The sequence below is a fragment of the Cynocephalus volans genome, chromosome 2, assembly GCF_027409185.1.
Source record: "Cynocephalus volans isolate mCynVol1 chromosome 2, mCynVol1.pri, whole genome shotgun sequence".
NCBI lineage: Eukaryota > Metazoa > Chordata > Mammalia > Dermoptera > Cynocephalidae > Cynocephalus > Cynocephalus volans.
The window spans coordinates 134,306,521-134,323,530 of NC_084461.1; the positions used below are offsets into that span (position 1 = coordinate 134,306,521).

The 17,010-nt window shown below is 36.2% G+C and overlaps 1 protein-coding gene across 2 annotated transcripts in view; it reads left to right on the plus strand.

Moving 5' to 3' along the window:
- The window catches only part of G3BP1 (G3BP stress granule assembly factor 1), a 32,077-nt gene extending 15,595 nt beyond the window's left edge, over positions 1 to 16,482 (plus strand). For both annotated transcript variants that reach the window (XM_063085428.1, XM_063085427.1), the window contains exons 6-12: positions 662 to 755; positions 2,154 to 2,355; positions 5,335 to 5,436; positions 5,694 to 5,805; positions 6,039 to 6,167; positions 6,577 to 6,686; positions 9,284 to 16,482. In XM_063085428.1, the coding sequence (XP_062941498.1) occupies positions 662 to 755; positions 2,154 to 2,355; positions 5,335 to 5,436; positions 5,694 to 5,805; positions 6,039 to 6,167; positions 6,577 to 6,686; positions 9,284 to 9,490 (956 nt within the window). In that variant the 3' untranslated portion in view covers positions 9,491 to 16,482. The remainder of the gene's footprint in view (positions 1 to 661; positions 756 to 2,153; positions 2,356 to 5,334; positions 5,437 to 5,693; positions 5,806 to 6,038; positions 6,168 to 6,576; positions 6,687 to 9,283) is intronic.
- Positions 16,483 to 17,010: the final 528 nt, after the last annotated feature.

Here is a 17,010-nt window from a genome sequence, read left to right on the forward strand (position 1 = left end):
GTTTAGGGAACTGAAATGTCTTATAATGGGCAATAAGCATGCTTGCCCCTTGCTCTGGAGGGAGACACTCTTTTCCAAAGCTGTTTACTATACAAATGTTCTTGAAAGATAGTCTGGAAGAAAGGGTAGATGTGGAAGAAATGCAGAAACAGAGACCCATGGAGAATTGTCTCCAAACTAGTAGTAGTTGAGTGTTTTTTATATGGCTGTTCTAAGTGCTCTATATTTATTGTGTAATACACATTCCTATAGATAGATACTTTAAGTACTCTTGTCCGCCATTTAATGGATTGGAGCACTGAGATGCAGAAATTTGTCTAAGGTAATATAGCTAGTAAGTGGTAAAGCCTGCTTTACATTACTGCCTGGTTAAAGTAATTTGCATACTATCATGTAACTAGTATAGTGGTAGAGCCTATATCAGATTACTGGAAGTATGACCTCAGACTCCATGTTCTTAACCAAAACATTACGATAGCCTTAATTCTGTCCTTGAAGTTGATGCCATGATTTTACCAAATTACCCTGTTTTCTTTTATATATACAGATGGGTATGTTTTTCTTATTTCATTGCCTTTTTGATTATAGTAAACATCATAAAAGTGAATGTATTTGTGAATTCAGTAAGCACAAATTACTTTAAATAAATTTCCTCACTTAGAATCTGAGGAAGAAGTAGAAGAACCTGAAGAAAGACAGCAGACACCTGAGGTGGTAGCTGATGATTCTGGAACTTTCTATGATCAGACTGTTAGGTAAGGAAAATTTTGTTCTATGCCCAGGGCTGCAAAAAAACTTGTGATGTCTAGACTTTCCTTTTGTTGAAGGGCAGTCATGTATTCTCAGAATTATCTTAGAAGATAATGATAATTTTGCAAAAGAAAGGTTTTGCTTTTTAGTGTCTCTGACTAAACAAAAATATATAATTTGTTTATTAATAGTAGATTGTACTATGAGGACTGTTTAAGTAGTTGTTTTTTGGTTTAGTTTTATCTTGAAGAAAAATAAGTGAAAAGTAAATTTGGGATTTCTTATAAAGAGTTATACATTGACATATTGTATTAAGTGCTTTGGGAAATAAATGAAGTACGCAAGGAATTAATAGAAATAAATTGATAGAAACTTAAACACAGGTAACAATAAAAAATTCCATTACCTTAGACAATACATACATAGAAGTGTTGTGTCCTTGGGTTTTTTATTTTTCCCTTGCAATTGGAACAGAAATGCATTTGGCAGGATTAGAAATGCAAATTTACTTGTTGCCGTGTGACACCCTGAATGTTAATATTTGGTGCATAAAGGATATTTTCTAAATGTTTCTCAAAGTGTGGCGATTGACTAACTGTATTACTCACTTGGGTTGGTGGTTGAAAATGATTCCTGATCCCACCACAAACTTACCACATTAGAATTTCAGAAGGAAATAGATCTGCAGTTTAACAGCATTCCTGGGGATTTATATGGAAGTTTAAGAACTACTAATCTGGAGTTGGCTGCTTAGCTCAGTTGGTTAGAGCATGGTTTTATAACACCAAGGTCAAGAGATCAGGTCCCCATACCCACCAGCTGCCCCCCCAAAAAAGAACTACTGTTCTAAATCATAACTAATGACTTTTTCCTCCCCAAATTCCTTGTGTGTTTTTATTATGAGGGTTTTTTTGTGCGTGTGTGGTAAAAGCCACATACTATAAAATTTACCATCTTTAAGTATTCAGTACAAGTGTTAACTATATGCACATTGTTGTACAAATCTCTAGAACTTTTCATCTTGCAAAACAAACTATACCCATTGACAGCAACCCTCTCCCCCCAGCCTATTTTGAGAGTTTTTATGATATTTGTTATAAGTATATTGTAACAATTTTGGGATTTCGGCTGAGTGAAAAATAGTGGTTTGGTTCATTTTGAACTGTTTTGGTATATTTGCTTATCGGAATTTAGCAAATAACGCAATTCCAGTTAAGATTTGCTCATTGCCTTTTTTTAAAAAAGTATTTCTTTAAACTCAGATTCTATATATAATTCTTAGATCTTTTTTGTAGAGAGGGAGCTATTCTTATGTTCAGGTCTTTATAGCTAATAAGTTAATTGGAAATTTCTTGCTAAATCAATGCAGGCAGAATGATATTTCTCAAATTTTCCTTTGAAAGCAATGACTTGGAAGAACATTTAGAGGAGCCTGTTGCTGAACCAGAACCTGATCCTGAGCCAGAGCCAGAGCAAGAACCTGTACCTGAAATCCAAGAGGAAAAGTCTGAGCCAGTATTAGAAGAAACTGCTCCTGAGGATGCTCAGAAGAGTTCTTCGCCAACACCTACAGACGTAGCTCAGACAGTACAGGAAGACTTGAGGGTATGGAACATGTCTTCGTTTTATTCTGTTTCTTATTTATTTTTTAGAGTCTTGTATTAGTCCATTTTTGTTGGTATAACAAACTACATAGAACTGAGTAATTTATAAGAAAATGAAATTTATTGCTTATAGTTTCTGAGGCTGGGAAGTCCATCCAGTGGTGGTGACAGTGACCCAGGGATATCCATTGCAAGATGGTGGAACAGAGAGAGCAGAGCGAGCAAAGGCAGACTCTCCTTTTCTTTTAAAGCTCTCAGAACCACGCCCTTGACCACCATTTTAAATCCTTTCACTACTGCATGGTCCTACAATCCAATCACCTCTTCAAGGCCCCACCTCTCAATTACCGTAATAGGATTTCCCACCTTCTTAACAGTCACAGTGGGGGCTAAGTTTCTAATACATAAAACTTGGGGGACACAATTCAAACTTCAAGGAATTTGGGGGGGACATAATTCAATCCAGTACATTCTGCCCCTGGCCTCCCAAAACTCATTTCCTTTTCACATGCAAATGCATTCATTTCATCCCCAAAGTCTTAACTTGTTTCAACTCAAGGGTCCAGTGGTCAAAGTCCCATCTGTGAAATTAATACAAGTTAGCTACTTCCAAGATACAATGGTGGGACAAGCATAGTGTACATATTCCCATTCCAAAAGGGAGAGATAAGCCAAAAGAAAGGGTAATAGGTCCCAAACAAGTCTGAAACCCAGCAAGGCAGTCATTAAATCTCGAAGCTGGCGAGTCAGGTATCTTGACTCCGTGTTCGACCTCCTCTGCCTGCTGGCGTGGTGGTTGGGTCCCCAAGTCCTTGAGTAGCTCTGCTCCTATGGCTTTCCTGGTTTCAGGCCACACTTCAGCTCTCCCAGGCTGGTGTTCCGCTCTGATAGTTCCACAGGTCTGGGGTCTCCATGGTGGTCCCACTCCCATGGCTCACCTAGGCATGGTTCTGTTGGGGTTTCTCTGCTGCAACTCTGACCCCACTTCTGGTACTAATTTTCTGTATTAGTCCGTTTTGTTTTGCTTATAACAAAATATATGGAACTGGGTAATTATAAAGAAAAATGAAATTTATTGCTTATACTTTCTGAGGCTGGGAAGTCCAAAGTCCATCTGGTGGTGGTGACGGTGACCCAGGGATCTCACATTGCAAGATAGTGGAAGCAGAGAGAGCATGAAAGACAGATTCTCCTTTTAAAGCCCTCAGAACCACGCCCTTGACCACCATTTTTAGTCCATTTACAATGGCATAGTCCTACAATCTAATCACCTATTTAAGCCTCCACTTTTCAATTACCATAATAGGATATCCCACCCTTTTCACAGTCACAGTGGGGGCTAAGATTCTAATACATAAACTTGGAGGACACAGTTCAAGCTTCAGTGAGTTTTGGGGGTACATAATTCAGTCTACTACAAGTCTCCTCCTTTATTATTGTTTGACTTCTGTAGATACATTTTCATATTGTTGGTTCAGGGAAATTTCATATATTGAGTTATGTATCAGATATAAAGTAAGATGCATATTGCTTTATAACATCAAAAGTACCCCCCCCACACTTGAATACCTCTTAGACCAGAAATTTCAGATATCACCATATCAGTGACCCTTCATCTTTTTAATATTTCCTCTTTTAAATTGTAAATTATTACATGCTTTACAAGAAACAAGTGTGAAACATACCTTTTAGAAAAATAACATGGCAGAGTAGACTTTTTCTTGTCTTTTTCTATGAAATCTAATTGAGGATAACTTTATAGTAGAAACTGCTGAAATATAACTACTTTTCTAGTTAAAATTACTAATTTCAAAAGTTTGAAGCTTTTTTCATAGTTAACTCTTCCTGAGTTCTTAGGGTGATGTATTAGCTGAACTCAAAGAACCTTTACATTGATGCTCTGGGAAGGAATAGTTGTGAAGAAATTTTCCCCTAATAGTATGAGGATCTGAACCTTTGACCTTGGTGTTATCAGCACCACTTCTAACCAAGTGAGCTAATCGGCCAGCCCTCAAAAATTGAAATCTTTTTTTTTTTTCTGGGAAGGAATATTTTTTAGTGCTGTATTTATAGGGTCAGGGTTTTTATAACGTCATTTGTTTGTTCAACAATTAATTAAAGTGCCTGCCTTGTGAATAGGTACTTTTCTAAGTGTGGGTAATTATATTGGTAAACAGTTTTTGCTCGGGGGCCATTAGTAAGTGAGTAAGAGAGAAGTAGTGAAATGACTTTAGCTTTCCAGGTGGAAAATAGGTTGGCTAGATTAAGAAAGGATGACCAGTTAGGTGGCTATTGTAGTATCCCGGATGAGAGAGAATGATGGCTTGAATTAGAGTCGTTGTGGCAGTGGAGATGGAAAGGAGATAAGTAGTATTACAGGTTCTGTTCATTTTTAAATGAATTGGAAAGGTATTCAAGATGATTCTAAAGTTGGTATAACTGGGTTGAGGTAAGTTCCATGGATTGAGCAAATTATAGGAGGAAGAGCTGAGCTGGTTTTGGAGGGAGGAAAGAGAATTTTCTTTGTGTTTTTTTTTTTTTTTTAAAAGATGACCAGTAAGGGGATCTTAACCATGACTTGGTGTTGTCAGCAACAAGCTCTCCCAAGTGAGCAAACCAGCCATCCCTATGTAGGGATCCAAACCCATGGCCTTGGTGTTATCAGCACCACACTCTCCCAAGTGGGCTATGGGCTGGCCCTGAGAATTTTCTTTGATTCACAAACTTAAAATTGACTGAAAAGTAACTTCATTGAAAAGTAGCTTTTGCATCTCATATTTGGCTAATATTTATCCTTCCCAAGGAATTTTAGTACTAAATTTGTGAGTAGGTGAAAGAAAGGAATCTCAAGATACTCGTAAACTCCATAATGCCTATGAGAATGTGATGCATATATGTTATACAGGAAATCAAGAGTTAATAGCTTTTATATTGTTTTGATATATGGTGTAATTTTTTAATGTTGATGATATTCCCTTAGACATATTCTTGGGCATCTGTGACCAGTAAGAACCTTCCACCCAGTGGAGCTGTTCCGGTTACTGGGATACCACCTCATGTTGTTAAAGTACCAGCTTCACAGGTAAGGTTCTAATTAACTTGTATATTAAGCAAATTTACTTGTATTTTGGTAATGTGATTCAACAGAGGTTTAGAGAATGTGGCAGCTGGTATGTGGGGTGGAGGAGAAGGGTAGAAAGTTGTTTTTAGTGATTTCTTTTTTTGGGTGAGGTAATTGTCATTTTCTAGGTTAAACCTTATTGCTAGCTCAGAAACTTAATAAGAAAAACGGTAAGCTTGCTTTGTTTTTACACAAAAGTTATCTTATGAAATTTTCAGCCCCGTCCAGAGTCTAAGCCTGAATCTCAGATTCCACCACAGAGGCCTCAGAGGGATCAACGAGTACGAGAACAGCGAATAAATATTCCTCCTCAGAGGGGACCCAGACCAAGTAAGAGCTCAGAAGGGTGATTTCTCTAGTTTGGGGGATTTCGAGGTGAGAGCTTATTTTGTGGTGGGGCGGGGGCGGGGGGAGTTGATATTTGTGTACTTAAAAAATAGTATTGTAGGGTTTATGGAATTACCTGTATTTAGGGTAGAGGAAAAGCTATTGAATATGAACAGTCACTGAAAAGGTGTCTTCTTTCTCTTGTCTTTTCATTGCCGTTTCTGTCTCCTCTTAAGTTCGTGAGGCTGGTGAGCAAGGTGATGTTGAACCCCGAAGAATTGTGAGACACCCTGACAGTCACCAACTTTTCATTGGCAACCTGCCTCATGAGGTGGACAAATCAGAGCTTAAAGATTTCTTTCAAAGTAGGTTATTGAGTTTTGAAAACTAACTTCATCTAGTGTAGCATCATCCAATAGAAATAGTAGGCAAGCCAACATATTTTAAGTTTTCTAGTAGCTATGTTAAAAGAAAAATGAAAGAAAACTGGAGAATTTAATTTTTTAATAACACTTTATTTAGTCCAGTGTATCTAAAATATTTCAACACATAAAAAATATATTTTTGCAGCTGCCTTTTTTTTTTTTTTGTATTTACGTAAGTCTTTGAAATCCAGTGTGTATTTTACTCTTATGGCACATCTCAATTTGGACTAGCTGTACTTTAGGTTCTCAGTAGCCAAATGTCTCTAGTGGCTATGATACTGGACACTGCACATCTATTGTTTAAAGGAAACGTTCGAGTAAGTTATCTGAGAATCTTTTTCACTTGCAGATTATGGGAATGTTGTGGAGCTGCGCATTAACAGCGGTGGGAAATTACCCAATTTTGGTTTTGTTGTGTTTGATGATTCTGAGCCTGTTCAGAAGGTCCTGAGCAACAGGGTAAGCAGTTTTTCATCTTGACTTTTTTAAAAAAAATAAAGGATGTATCTTGGTTTTTAGAATGTATTCATCCTTATAGCTGTGTTGTCTTATATGTAAAGTGCACTTTATTCCTGCATGCTGAACCATTATAAGGAAAATACCTGCCTGAAAGTTGAGAAGAACAAGTATGAGAATGAAATAACTAATAGTTATCACTACAGTGAGATTTATGTAAATTCCTTGGTATGGCTTCTGGTGTAGAGAAGATGAAATATGACATTACTTTTAACTAAGATAAGAGCCAGTTTGCCTAGGGCGGTCTTCGTATAGAACTGTGTATGGGTATAACTAAGAGCATTTCCTCTAATTCTATACATTTTCTGGGTTTGGAAGATAAATTATGTAGCCACCCTACTTAGAACCACCTTTATTAACGATATTTTTGCTAGGTATATTCTAATAATAGAGGGATTTGTAGAATTGGAATCTTACTGTGGAGCTCTTACATTAATTTACTGAGATAGGTGTGGGATTTTAAAACTACTTTTTTTATTGAGGTGAAATTCACATAACAAAATTAACCATTTAAAAATGTACAACTTAATGGCATTTAGTGCACATTGTAGTACACCATCATCTCTATCTAATTCCAAAACATTTTTATCAAAATTAAGCCCCTTACCCATTAAGCAGCCACTCCTCATACTCCCTTTCCCCAGGCCCTGGTAACCACTAATCTGTTTTCTCCCCCTGTAAATTAAAACTATACATTTTAAACCATATAGTAGAAATGTTGTAGATCAATATTTCCGTGACCGCGATATTCTCCAGAATGTTAATAGGTGTATACTGTGAAGTATAATGTTGTAGACATAACATGTGAGCCTTAATCTGAAAATGGTGCATTATCTTTTAAATTGACCACTTGTTTGACAAACGAGGAGAGAATAGTGGTTTTAACTTAGCAAGGCCACTGAATACTGAACTGAGTAACGCGCAGTAGGCATTGTGATTTTATCTATCTGATGGCCAACCTTTTTGGTGTGGATTTGCTTGAATTCATACTTCCTTAGAGGGTATGATATTCCTAATGGACCAAATGAAGTCAGACCTGGTAACTGGCTTCCCACTTAACTGTCCCAGATTAAGGGGTTTATTTCATTTAGTGCATGTGGCTAAGCCATGGATTGGCATTTTTATGCATGAGAATTGTTTGAGGTGAGTTTTTTCTAAAAGTGTTTGTATGTCTGGTACCTGTTTTCAATTAGATTTCTTCTACTCTTTTTACAGTTCCTCAGAAATATCTTCCATATTACCTTTTTAAAAAACCCAACACTGACCTCTCCCTTCATTTTTCAGACTTTATTTTTCCTTAATATTGTAGTTTTGTTTGTGTATTGTCTCCCCCCAGCCCCCCTGGAATGTAAGACCCTGACTTTTCTGTTTCCCATTGTTTCTGGAACATTACACCTGGATAGTGCTTCAGATTAATATGTGTCAAGTGATTTGTATGTGTGAATGTATATTTTAAATCAAAACTTGAAGTAGAAATTATAATTAGGTCAAAAGAGGCAATTTTTAAAGAAACTATGCAGATTTCCTCATTTGGATTTTCAGATTATTTCTTTGTATTTTGGGGAACTTCATATGTAGGTTGCCTTTTCTTTATTTCACTGTATTGGTAGAAGTCTACTGTACTCCCTTCAGTAGTAAGACTGATTACCATTGTGTATGACATGCTGTAGTGTAATATAGTCGTTCAAAGCTTATATCTCCTGGTCAGGAGGCCTTGGTTTACATTCCTCCTCCATTACATATGAGTGTTGTGACCCATGGGACAAGTTTCTTAATGTCCCTGTCTTTTAATTTGCTAGTCTCTAAAGTAGGTGTCATTAACAACCCTCAGATGGATGTTAAGATGAAATGTCTAATAAGTGTGAATAGAACACATCCCTGTTACATAGTAAGCACTGTTAGATATTCATTAGAAAAAAAAATTCAGCTGGAAAATCATATTGCCAGTGAAGAGCATAAACTGAATTCATTGGAATGTTTGGTAACTAGCTTTGTCAGGAGAAAGAGAAGGCTCATGACTTAGTGTGAATATATCTTTTTTTTCCCTTTACTGAGATCTGTTGCCTTCAGTATTTCCCCAAATTTTTGTAAGGCGAATAGCATTTTGTTAAAATTATTTAGGTTAAATTAATGACATTTTTGTTTGAGATCTAGATATACTTTGCATGAATATGTACAGTACCATCTTTGCATGTAACATGATCATGAGGTTTTATTCTAAGCCTTTAAATCCATGGAGAAAGTGGCAATTCTTATTTATATCATTCTACTTATATAGTTCTATGAGAATATAAGATTTGCTTTAATAAGTACAATGAAAGTTACTTGGGCTGCTGTTCTAAATTTTTTGAAGTAGGCTGTATACCTTACCATCTTTCCATGTATTTGTTAGCGGGAAAATATTTATTCTGAGTTTGAAACAAAATTGAACTGTGAGAACTCTGCTGATTTGTAAATGCTGGCTCTTTATGATAGCTTTTTTAAAATCTTTGGTCATAGTCCATAAGTACTCTTAAGTCTGGTCGCTTTGATTCCTACAGCCCATCATGTTCAGAGGTGAGGTCCGTCTGAATGTGGAAGAAAAGAAGACTAGAGCTGCCAGGGAAGGGGATCGTCGAGATAACCGCCTGCGGGGACCTGGAGGCCCTCGAGGTGGACTGGGTGGTGGAATGAGAGGCCCTCCCCGTGGAGGCATGGTGCAGAAACCAGGATTTGGAGTGGGAAGGGGAATTTCTCCACGGCAGTGAATTGCTCTTCACTGATCTTCATGCAGCAGTACAAACCCTGGGTCCTGCAGAATGGTGAATTTCTTCAACCAGCCTTTGGTATCTTGGAGTATGACCTTAGTCTGTTATAAACTGCTTAAATTTGTACAATTTTTCTTTTTTGTGTTAATGGTGTGTACTCCCTCCCTCTTCCTTCCCTCTCCTGACCTTTTACTTCCAATTTTATGGAACGATATTTTAGGAGTATTGGATTTTTAAAGAAGAAAAAAGACTGAATTTCCTTGCTTTAGATAGACAGACTGGATTTTTTTTTTTTTTTTTTTTTAACAGCCATTTCCCCAAAGGAATGTGTCTTGCTTATTACTGACATTTGGTATGTTTCATTCTTTGGAATATTTCTTACTTATTTACTACATGTTTCAAAAGCCTGTGGGAAATACAGGATTTGATAAACATTTTGAAGGCAGGAAAAACCCAATTGTTTTCTTCTTTGAGAGTCATGACTACCTTCTGGTGTGGAGAAATTGCCATTGGAAAATTTGACAATTTTGGTTCTTGCTGGTATGGTTAAAAACTGAATAAAAGGTGTTAGAGTTTTTTTCTTTTGATATATAATCACAAAATAATTCTAAAACCTACTGTTTTTACCATTGAAATTTAAATTGTGAGATAGGTTTTAAATGTTTAGAATGCAACTGATAAGCTTCTCTTGAGCTGTTAGATTTTTTTGAAGTAGTTTTTTCATGTTTTATTTGTATTTGTAAAAAAAAACCCCCAAAATCCCAAAAATATGAATAACAAAAAACCGGAGCAAAACTGTTGTGCCTTCTATTTATCTTTCATTCCAGTCTTGGCAATTGTTTAAAAAAAAAATAAAATAAAACATCTAGATTTGTTTTATCAGGTTCAGAGTATGTGGGGAATTGTAAATCCCTCTTTCATGACCTTGTATGTTTTTTGTTAACATCTGTTATGCCTTATTCTAAAATTGAGTCTCAAACTGGAATGCCTTTGAGGACAGATGCTTCTATAGAGGTCCTTTGACTTATATAGTTCAGCATTCATATTAAGTTTTATTTTGGTATTTAATCAGATTCCTAATCATAGCCCATACGAAAGAGTGTGTTTCATATTGGACTTTGCTGATATGCTCGAGTGTCTGCAATTTTGTTTTCTCCAAATCATAGCCATATGGTAAATTTTCTATTTTGTTATGGTTCTCTTTTATTGATGGACATGCAGTGGGTGTTTTTTGGAAATGGCCAATTTTTATTAAACTATTTCTGGAAGAAAATTTAATCTGGCAATATAGACTAATACTCGTTTTACATAGTATGTTATTTGTTGAGTGCTGTGTGTGAGGTGGGTGACGGTTTTGTTTACACATGTGTGAAGCAAGCCTTTGTGTGATAACTTGTCATTACTGATTGAAGGGTAGCCAGGTTGTCGGATTTAACTTATTTATTTTCTTAGCAGTGGTCATCCTTAGGACTGTCGTTTGAGGATGATATATGAATAGAAATAGGAATATTTTGTTTGTTATGCTGTTACTGAGAAACTATAGGTTTGCTGTGAAGGCGTTAGTTAAGACTAAAATGAAGTTTGATTTTATCATTTGGGTCCCAGTACCTCAAATATTTGAAAATTGGCAGCGTCTCCTTCACATAAAGAAATTTGTACAGGTATAATTGAGTCACATGGCTGGTTTTTGGGTCAGTTTAATAACTATTTGGTAACCACTTTATTTGGCCCAGGCCAATGATAATTGGAAGAAATTCACCTTGTACTTTTGTAGCTTATATTAAGCTTGTGGTGGAAAGAAAAAAAAGTTAACCTGAGTTACTTTGGAAAAAAATTTAAGTTGCCATAAATTTAAGGTAATAAATTATGGATAACCTAGAAATTACTTTTCACAAGTGAATATCATCATACATTTCAAAAACAAGAGTTCTTTCTATTCAGAGGTTTAAGGGCACTAACTAGATGCAGTGATTCTCAACTTGGTATTGTTATCACATCCTAGAGGGTATTTGGAAATGTATAAGATTTAGAGGGGCTGTGGGGGGTGGAGGGACACACATCTGGCATTTATTGGGTGGGGGCCAAGGATACCAAATGCTCTGTTTAAAAAAAAAAAAAAGATGCAACTCCATTGAGAACGCTGATAGTCCCCACTTATGGATGGGTAAGAGTGGTAGGATTAGGAAAACTGGAGTGAAGACTCATTCTTCTGAAATTCAGCATCAGATAAATGATTTGATTAGGAAATGGAACTCTTTCAGGAATTACAATAACGTCTACTTTCGATAGTCTCACTTTTCATTTTCGTGTGTGTATATGTTTGTTTAAATGGGGAGAGGTAATAGCAACATATGTTAGATGCTGCTTGTAACTTGTTACTGGGAATTACTGCTAATCTCAGAAAACAAAAGGTTTCCTCAGTAATTTCAGCTCATCAGAATTGGAATGGTTGAATGGCATTGGACATAAGAAATAGGGTTTAGCATCATGGTTGACACTTAAGAATCCTGATGTCATTGTTTACATTATTGCATGTGGACTAAACATGAGAGTTTAGAGATACATACATTCACACAGCTAGAAAGTGAAAATATAATAATTTAGGGCAAGAGTTTCTATAGGCAGCAGCCGCTTATCACATTCAACTTATTCAGATTTTAAAATAAAATTTTTAATCTTGTAGGAATGGCCCAAAGTATAGTTCTTCACTACTGAGTTTAAAACCCTTGACCCATGAGTATTCTGTTAGCTTGGTAAAATTAGTTTGGTTCAGTGGGTCTCAGACTTTTCAGACCTGTTAAATAAATAAATCTTGGGCCTTACAAAAATATTTTTGTTTGCTTTCATGGTGAGGTTGGGCTTTACTTGTGTACTCCTTTGTTCTCAACTTTCTGAGCTATTTGCTGGGGATCAGTGAAATGGATAATCCAAAAATAATTGTTTGACTTTGGATGAGTGAGTTACTACCATAGCATTAATTGAATTGCACTTTAGTTCTATGTTAGAAAACTTAATGTTCACATCTACTCTGTGGATTAGGTGCTGTTATCCCCAAAATAATAGATGTGGAAGAAATGGCATCAGAGCAGTTAAATCACTAGGCGTACAAGTCATAGGAGCAGATTGGCCCTCAAAACTGATGCTTTTTCTTTAGAACCATTACGCCTACCTGTTTACATTTGAATGACAGTGACTAGGACATTACTATAATGAAGATACTACTGTATAGAGATCTAAGTCTGGAAGACATTCAGGATAAGGTTAGCATTACTGTTCTTCATTTCCTTTAGGGCAGACAAGATCATTAAACTTGGATTTTGTAGGTCTCCTTTGGATTTGCAGATTCTGTATGATAACATAATAATAGTTATTTGTTCTTTAAGTATTTTCTCATCTGGTTTGATAATACATTTAGTACAAACTTGAAGTCCGGTTGTGGATGATAATATTGCATAATCCAGGTGAGTTCATAGAAGTTGTATTTTGTGCTTATAACTGCCATTCCTCATAATTTTCTTCATCCCTCTATTTTAAAATCCTTTAGAAATTTAATGGTTTAGTGGAAAATGTGGCACTTTATAGAAAGCAATTTGTTAAAATCTATATGGAAGTAATCTTTCTATGGAGTTTAGAATTGTTTTTGAACTTTAGATTTGTAGGCGACATTTCTTTTAAGTAAATTGTTGCATTTGTCAAATCTACTGATCTAAAGATTTGGTCTTCTACATTAGTTTTATTTTTGTGCTACTTAAAAGAATCTTTGCCGAACTGCAAACAGATGAGATAATTGTTGACCTTCGTAGTTCATCAGTTTTAACCTTGTATGAGAAACAACATCAACGTTTATTCGAATATGGGGTTTTAGTTAACTGCCTGGTGTACTAGAGATGGGCAGTGGACAATTAGTGATAGCCTTCCACAAAAGTTTAAGAAACTTAGCAGTGTCTTGTGGAGTATGAGGGGATGGGTTAAAGTTGATCAAGTAATGGTGATGTGGCACTAGATGATAACTAAATTAAATAAGGATTTCTGGCTTTAAGGTAGTAAATGCCTTTTGGGGTTTATATTTGTTTACTGTGATGTTCTGGGGACCATAGTTAGGCTTGTGAATTCTTACTAGACTGGTAAAGGAGAAATGGTGTACCTGTCTGAGGATATTATGAAATTATGTTGCCTTGCTTATGATGTCATGTAACAGTCTCAAATCATGGCCCAAATGAGTAAAAAGTTGATTAGAGGCCACCTAAAAAAAATCCTTAACCAATTTTGGTTTTGGTTATGCTTATGTATTGGCTTAGAATCAAGGTTGTTCAGTTTTAGTTTATATGACTTGTTTTGAAAACTTTGGACAGTCTCTCCTCCTCCCCAGTTTCCAATGGAATCTAGTAGCTTTTTAAAATTCCCTGTAACAGAAAAATAATATTGGGAATTACTTCTACAGTTACTTCCATAAACTATGTGATTTGGCCAGTTACAGAAATCCATACGTGTTTAGTACCTTGAATTGTGGCCAGTGTCCCAGATTCATAAGGGATGTGCATACAGTGTGTTTAAGGTTTTTTTAAAAAAGTAAATTAAGGATGTTTACCAAAAATTCACTTGAATTACTTTAACAAGTATTTATGTTTTAGAAGCCCACTTATGGGAAATTTGCCTGTATTTTTGGTAATAATTAGAGACAAGATTATATTCTGTTTAATCTGGATAGAAACAGTTTTAGCTATTGCTGTAATTACAGCCACTTTGGTTACTGATTCTCCCCAAGCTTTGATGTCACCAGTTTGACTTTGGATTTGTTTACATTTAAAAAAATTTTTATGAAGATGTATATACACTGATTTGGCCCTTTTAAATGAAGACATTATACCAAGAAGCTGTCATAAGAAAGGGGAGAATTCTTTTTTTTTTTTAACATTTGGTGCACACTTTACATAGCTTGTAGAACACACCATTTAAAAAATAAATTCATAAACATAGGTGTAAGATTTTGAAGAAGGGTGAGGTAGAGGTAGAATTAGCTGATGGAATAGGAATCGTGTGTGATTTATATGGAAAAAAATTATGTTTTTAAGTGAGCAGCATTAGAATTATTAAAGTTTTTCTTCCCATTCTGATTACCACAAGGAACAGGAGAGACTCCTAAAATTCTTTGAGACATAAAATGTTAGTGCTGGAAAGGACTAAGAGGTGATTTGTATAACTGCTTGCTTCCTTACAAAAGATAGATGGTTCAGAGAATTAATTAGTACAGAGCCCTAAATCTGCTTGTGGAAATAATATGGAAAACCTTCAGGGATCACCTGTCTAGGTTCGCTGTAGGAAGGCCAAAGCTATTAAAATAGGTCATATGTGGGGAGTAAAGGGGAAGGTACCATGTTTTATGTGCTTACCCAGTTGCTGTTGTAGTTCAGTTTTCATACCCAGGATTTCTCTATTTTCTTAAAACTGTCTTAATGCTCAGCTCTACCAGGGCCTGTTGTCTAAGGACATTCATTAACTGTGCTCCCCTCAGGGATGGGTTTACTACTAGCTGTCAGAAAGCTATTGGGTATCCTAATGTGTTAATAGCTGAAACTCAGCTGTAATTTTCTCCTAAATCTTTCAGCATTGTGCATTCTGTACGTTGTGGTGCTTTTTCCACCTTGTATTGTTATAACTGTAAGCTCCTAGGGGGCAGCAATTTGGTGTTAGGCATGTACCCTGCTTAGTGCCTGGCAGCGCCATGTATTTATCAGGGTTCTAATATTTTTTCCCAGTTATTTCTCCCATTCTTCTTGGAAGTGATGCTCAAGTCATACTGAACTACACTTATGATCTCCCTAATAAGCCAGGCATTGCTGATTCCATGGCTTCAAGTGCCTTCTCTCTTCCCTGAAGATACATCTGCAGCCCTGTCCCCTCACCCCCAGTCTTGGCCATCTAAGTCATTTTTTTCAAGATCCAGTTCAAGAGCTGGTTTTTTTTTTTTTAGTTCCTGAGAAAAGGTTTGCAGAAGGAGTGGGGAGTCCCTTTTTGGGGCTGATCTGTCAAGAATTTGAAGTGAAGAACAAATTGATTCTCATCCACTTCCCTTCCACATTGTCCCTCCTGTTTGAAATTCTGTTCCAACCTTCATTTTGTAAACTGTATTCCTATAACACTTTTATACCTGTTCTCATAGTTCATATCTTACCCCTTCAACCTAGAATTAGAATTACATTATCTGTTTTACTATATTATTAGACTGTAACCTTCTAGAGGACAAAGATTGGGGGATTAATCCCTGTATTCCGCCCAAAGGTGCAGTGACTTATCCTTGTATTCTTTCGGAAGGTACAGTGACTTATACTAGAATCCCTAAATAACTTACTGAGTTGAATAACTTAGTGCATTTCTCCATTTTCAGTCTCGCAAGGGAGGCATAATTCAATAAGTTTAGGTACTATGATATTTCAGTGGAGGAAATTGTTGGGAAATTTTTGGGGAGTGGGTAGAGGAGAGAGAAGTCACTGGCTATTTTGAGGTACTTTCATTCCTGGTCTGGGCAACCATTTTTTTGTGATTGTGCCTAGTATATCCCAGGCACTTGTTTCTATGCAGAAGAATTATATGGTGATACTTTCATTTCTTTTCACAAACTTGTTCCTTCATTGTTCTTTCAGTTTGTGACATCACCCATGCAACAAGTCTGAATCATCTGCTTCCCTTTTTGTTACTGCCCGCATCCAGCCTCCAGTCTAAGCCCTGTCAGTGTTCTACCTCAAGTCTTTCACTCCTCTTTCTTCACCTAGGTAATTTCAGTAGTCTCTCAGCTGCACTTTACCTCTTCTTTCTCCAGCCTGCTTTATACACGATATTATACTCATCTTACTGAAACATAGCTCTGACCATGTATCCCATGTGTGTGTTCTATCTCCCCTGCTAGACTGTAAGCTCCTATGGGCAGGATCTGTGTCTGAGTCGTCATTGTATCTCCATAGCACCTACCAATAAATATTTCTTGAACGAACAAATGAATTCTCATTTCTCAACATAAAGCCTTGTCTAAAGTGAAATGTTTTCCAAGTTGTTATACGTAGGTTTCTCTCTGGGGTAAATAAAGGACTTAAAAAGTTCACTAAGATATAAAGTTGGTTAAATAACAATTATGAGTTAACCACAGAGAAAATTTCTGAAAACTTTAATTTTTTTCCATTGGAATCAGCATGGACATGTGTATATGGATGGTTCAATAAATATACTTTTATGTACATGTATCACAGAAATATTACATTCCATCTTCAAACTGCAGAAATAGATTTTTTTTTTTTACAAGCCAAAAAATAATTGCCATAACTTTTATGACTTCATGCAAAAAAAAGGGAAGAATAAGGGGCAAAAGGGAATTGGTTGTTTAAGGTTGAGTGTCGAGTAAGAAGTAAAAATGTTACATTAAGGAAGCAGTTGCTTAACACGCTGCTTAAGGTGGTAGCCAAACAAATCCTTAACTGCAGCATTAAGGCCATACCAAGTTTATACATATGTACAAAGAAATTTCCATA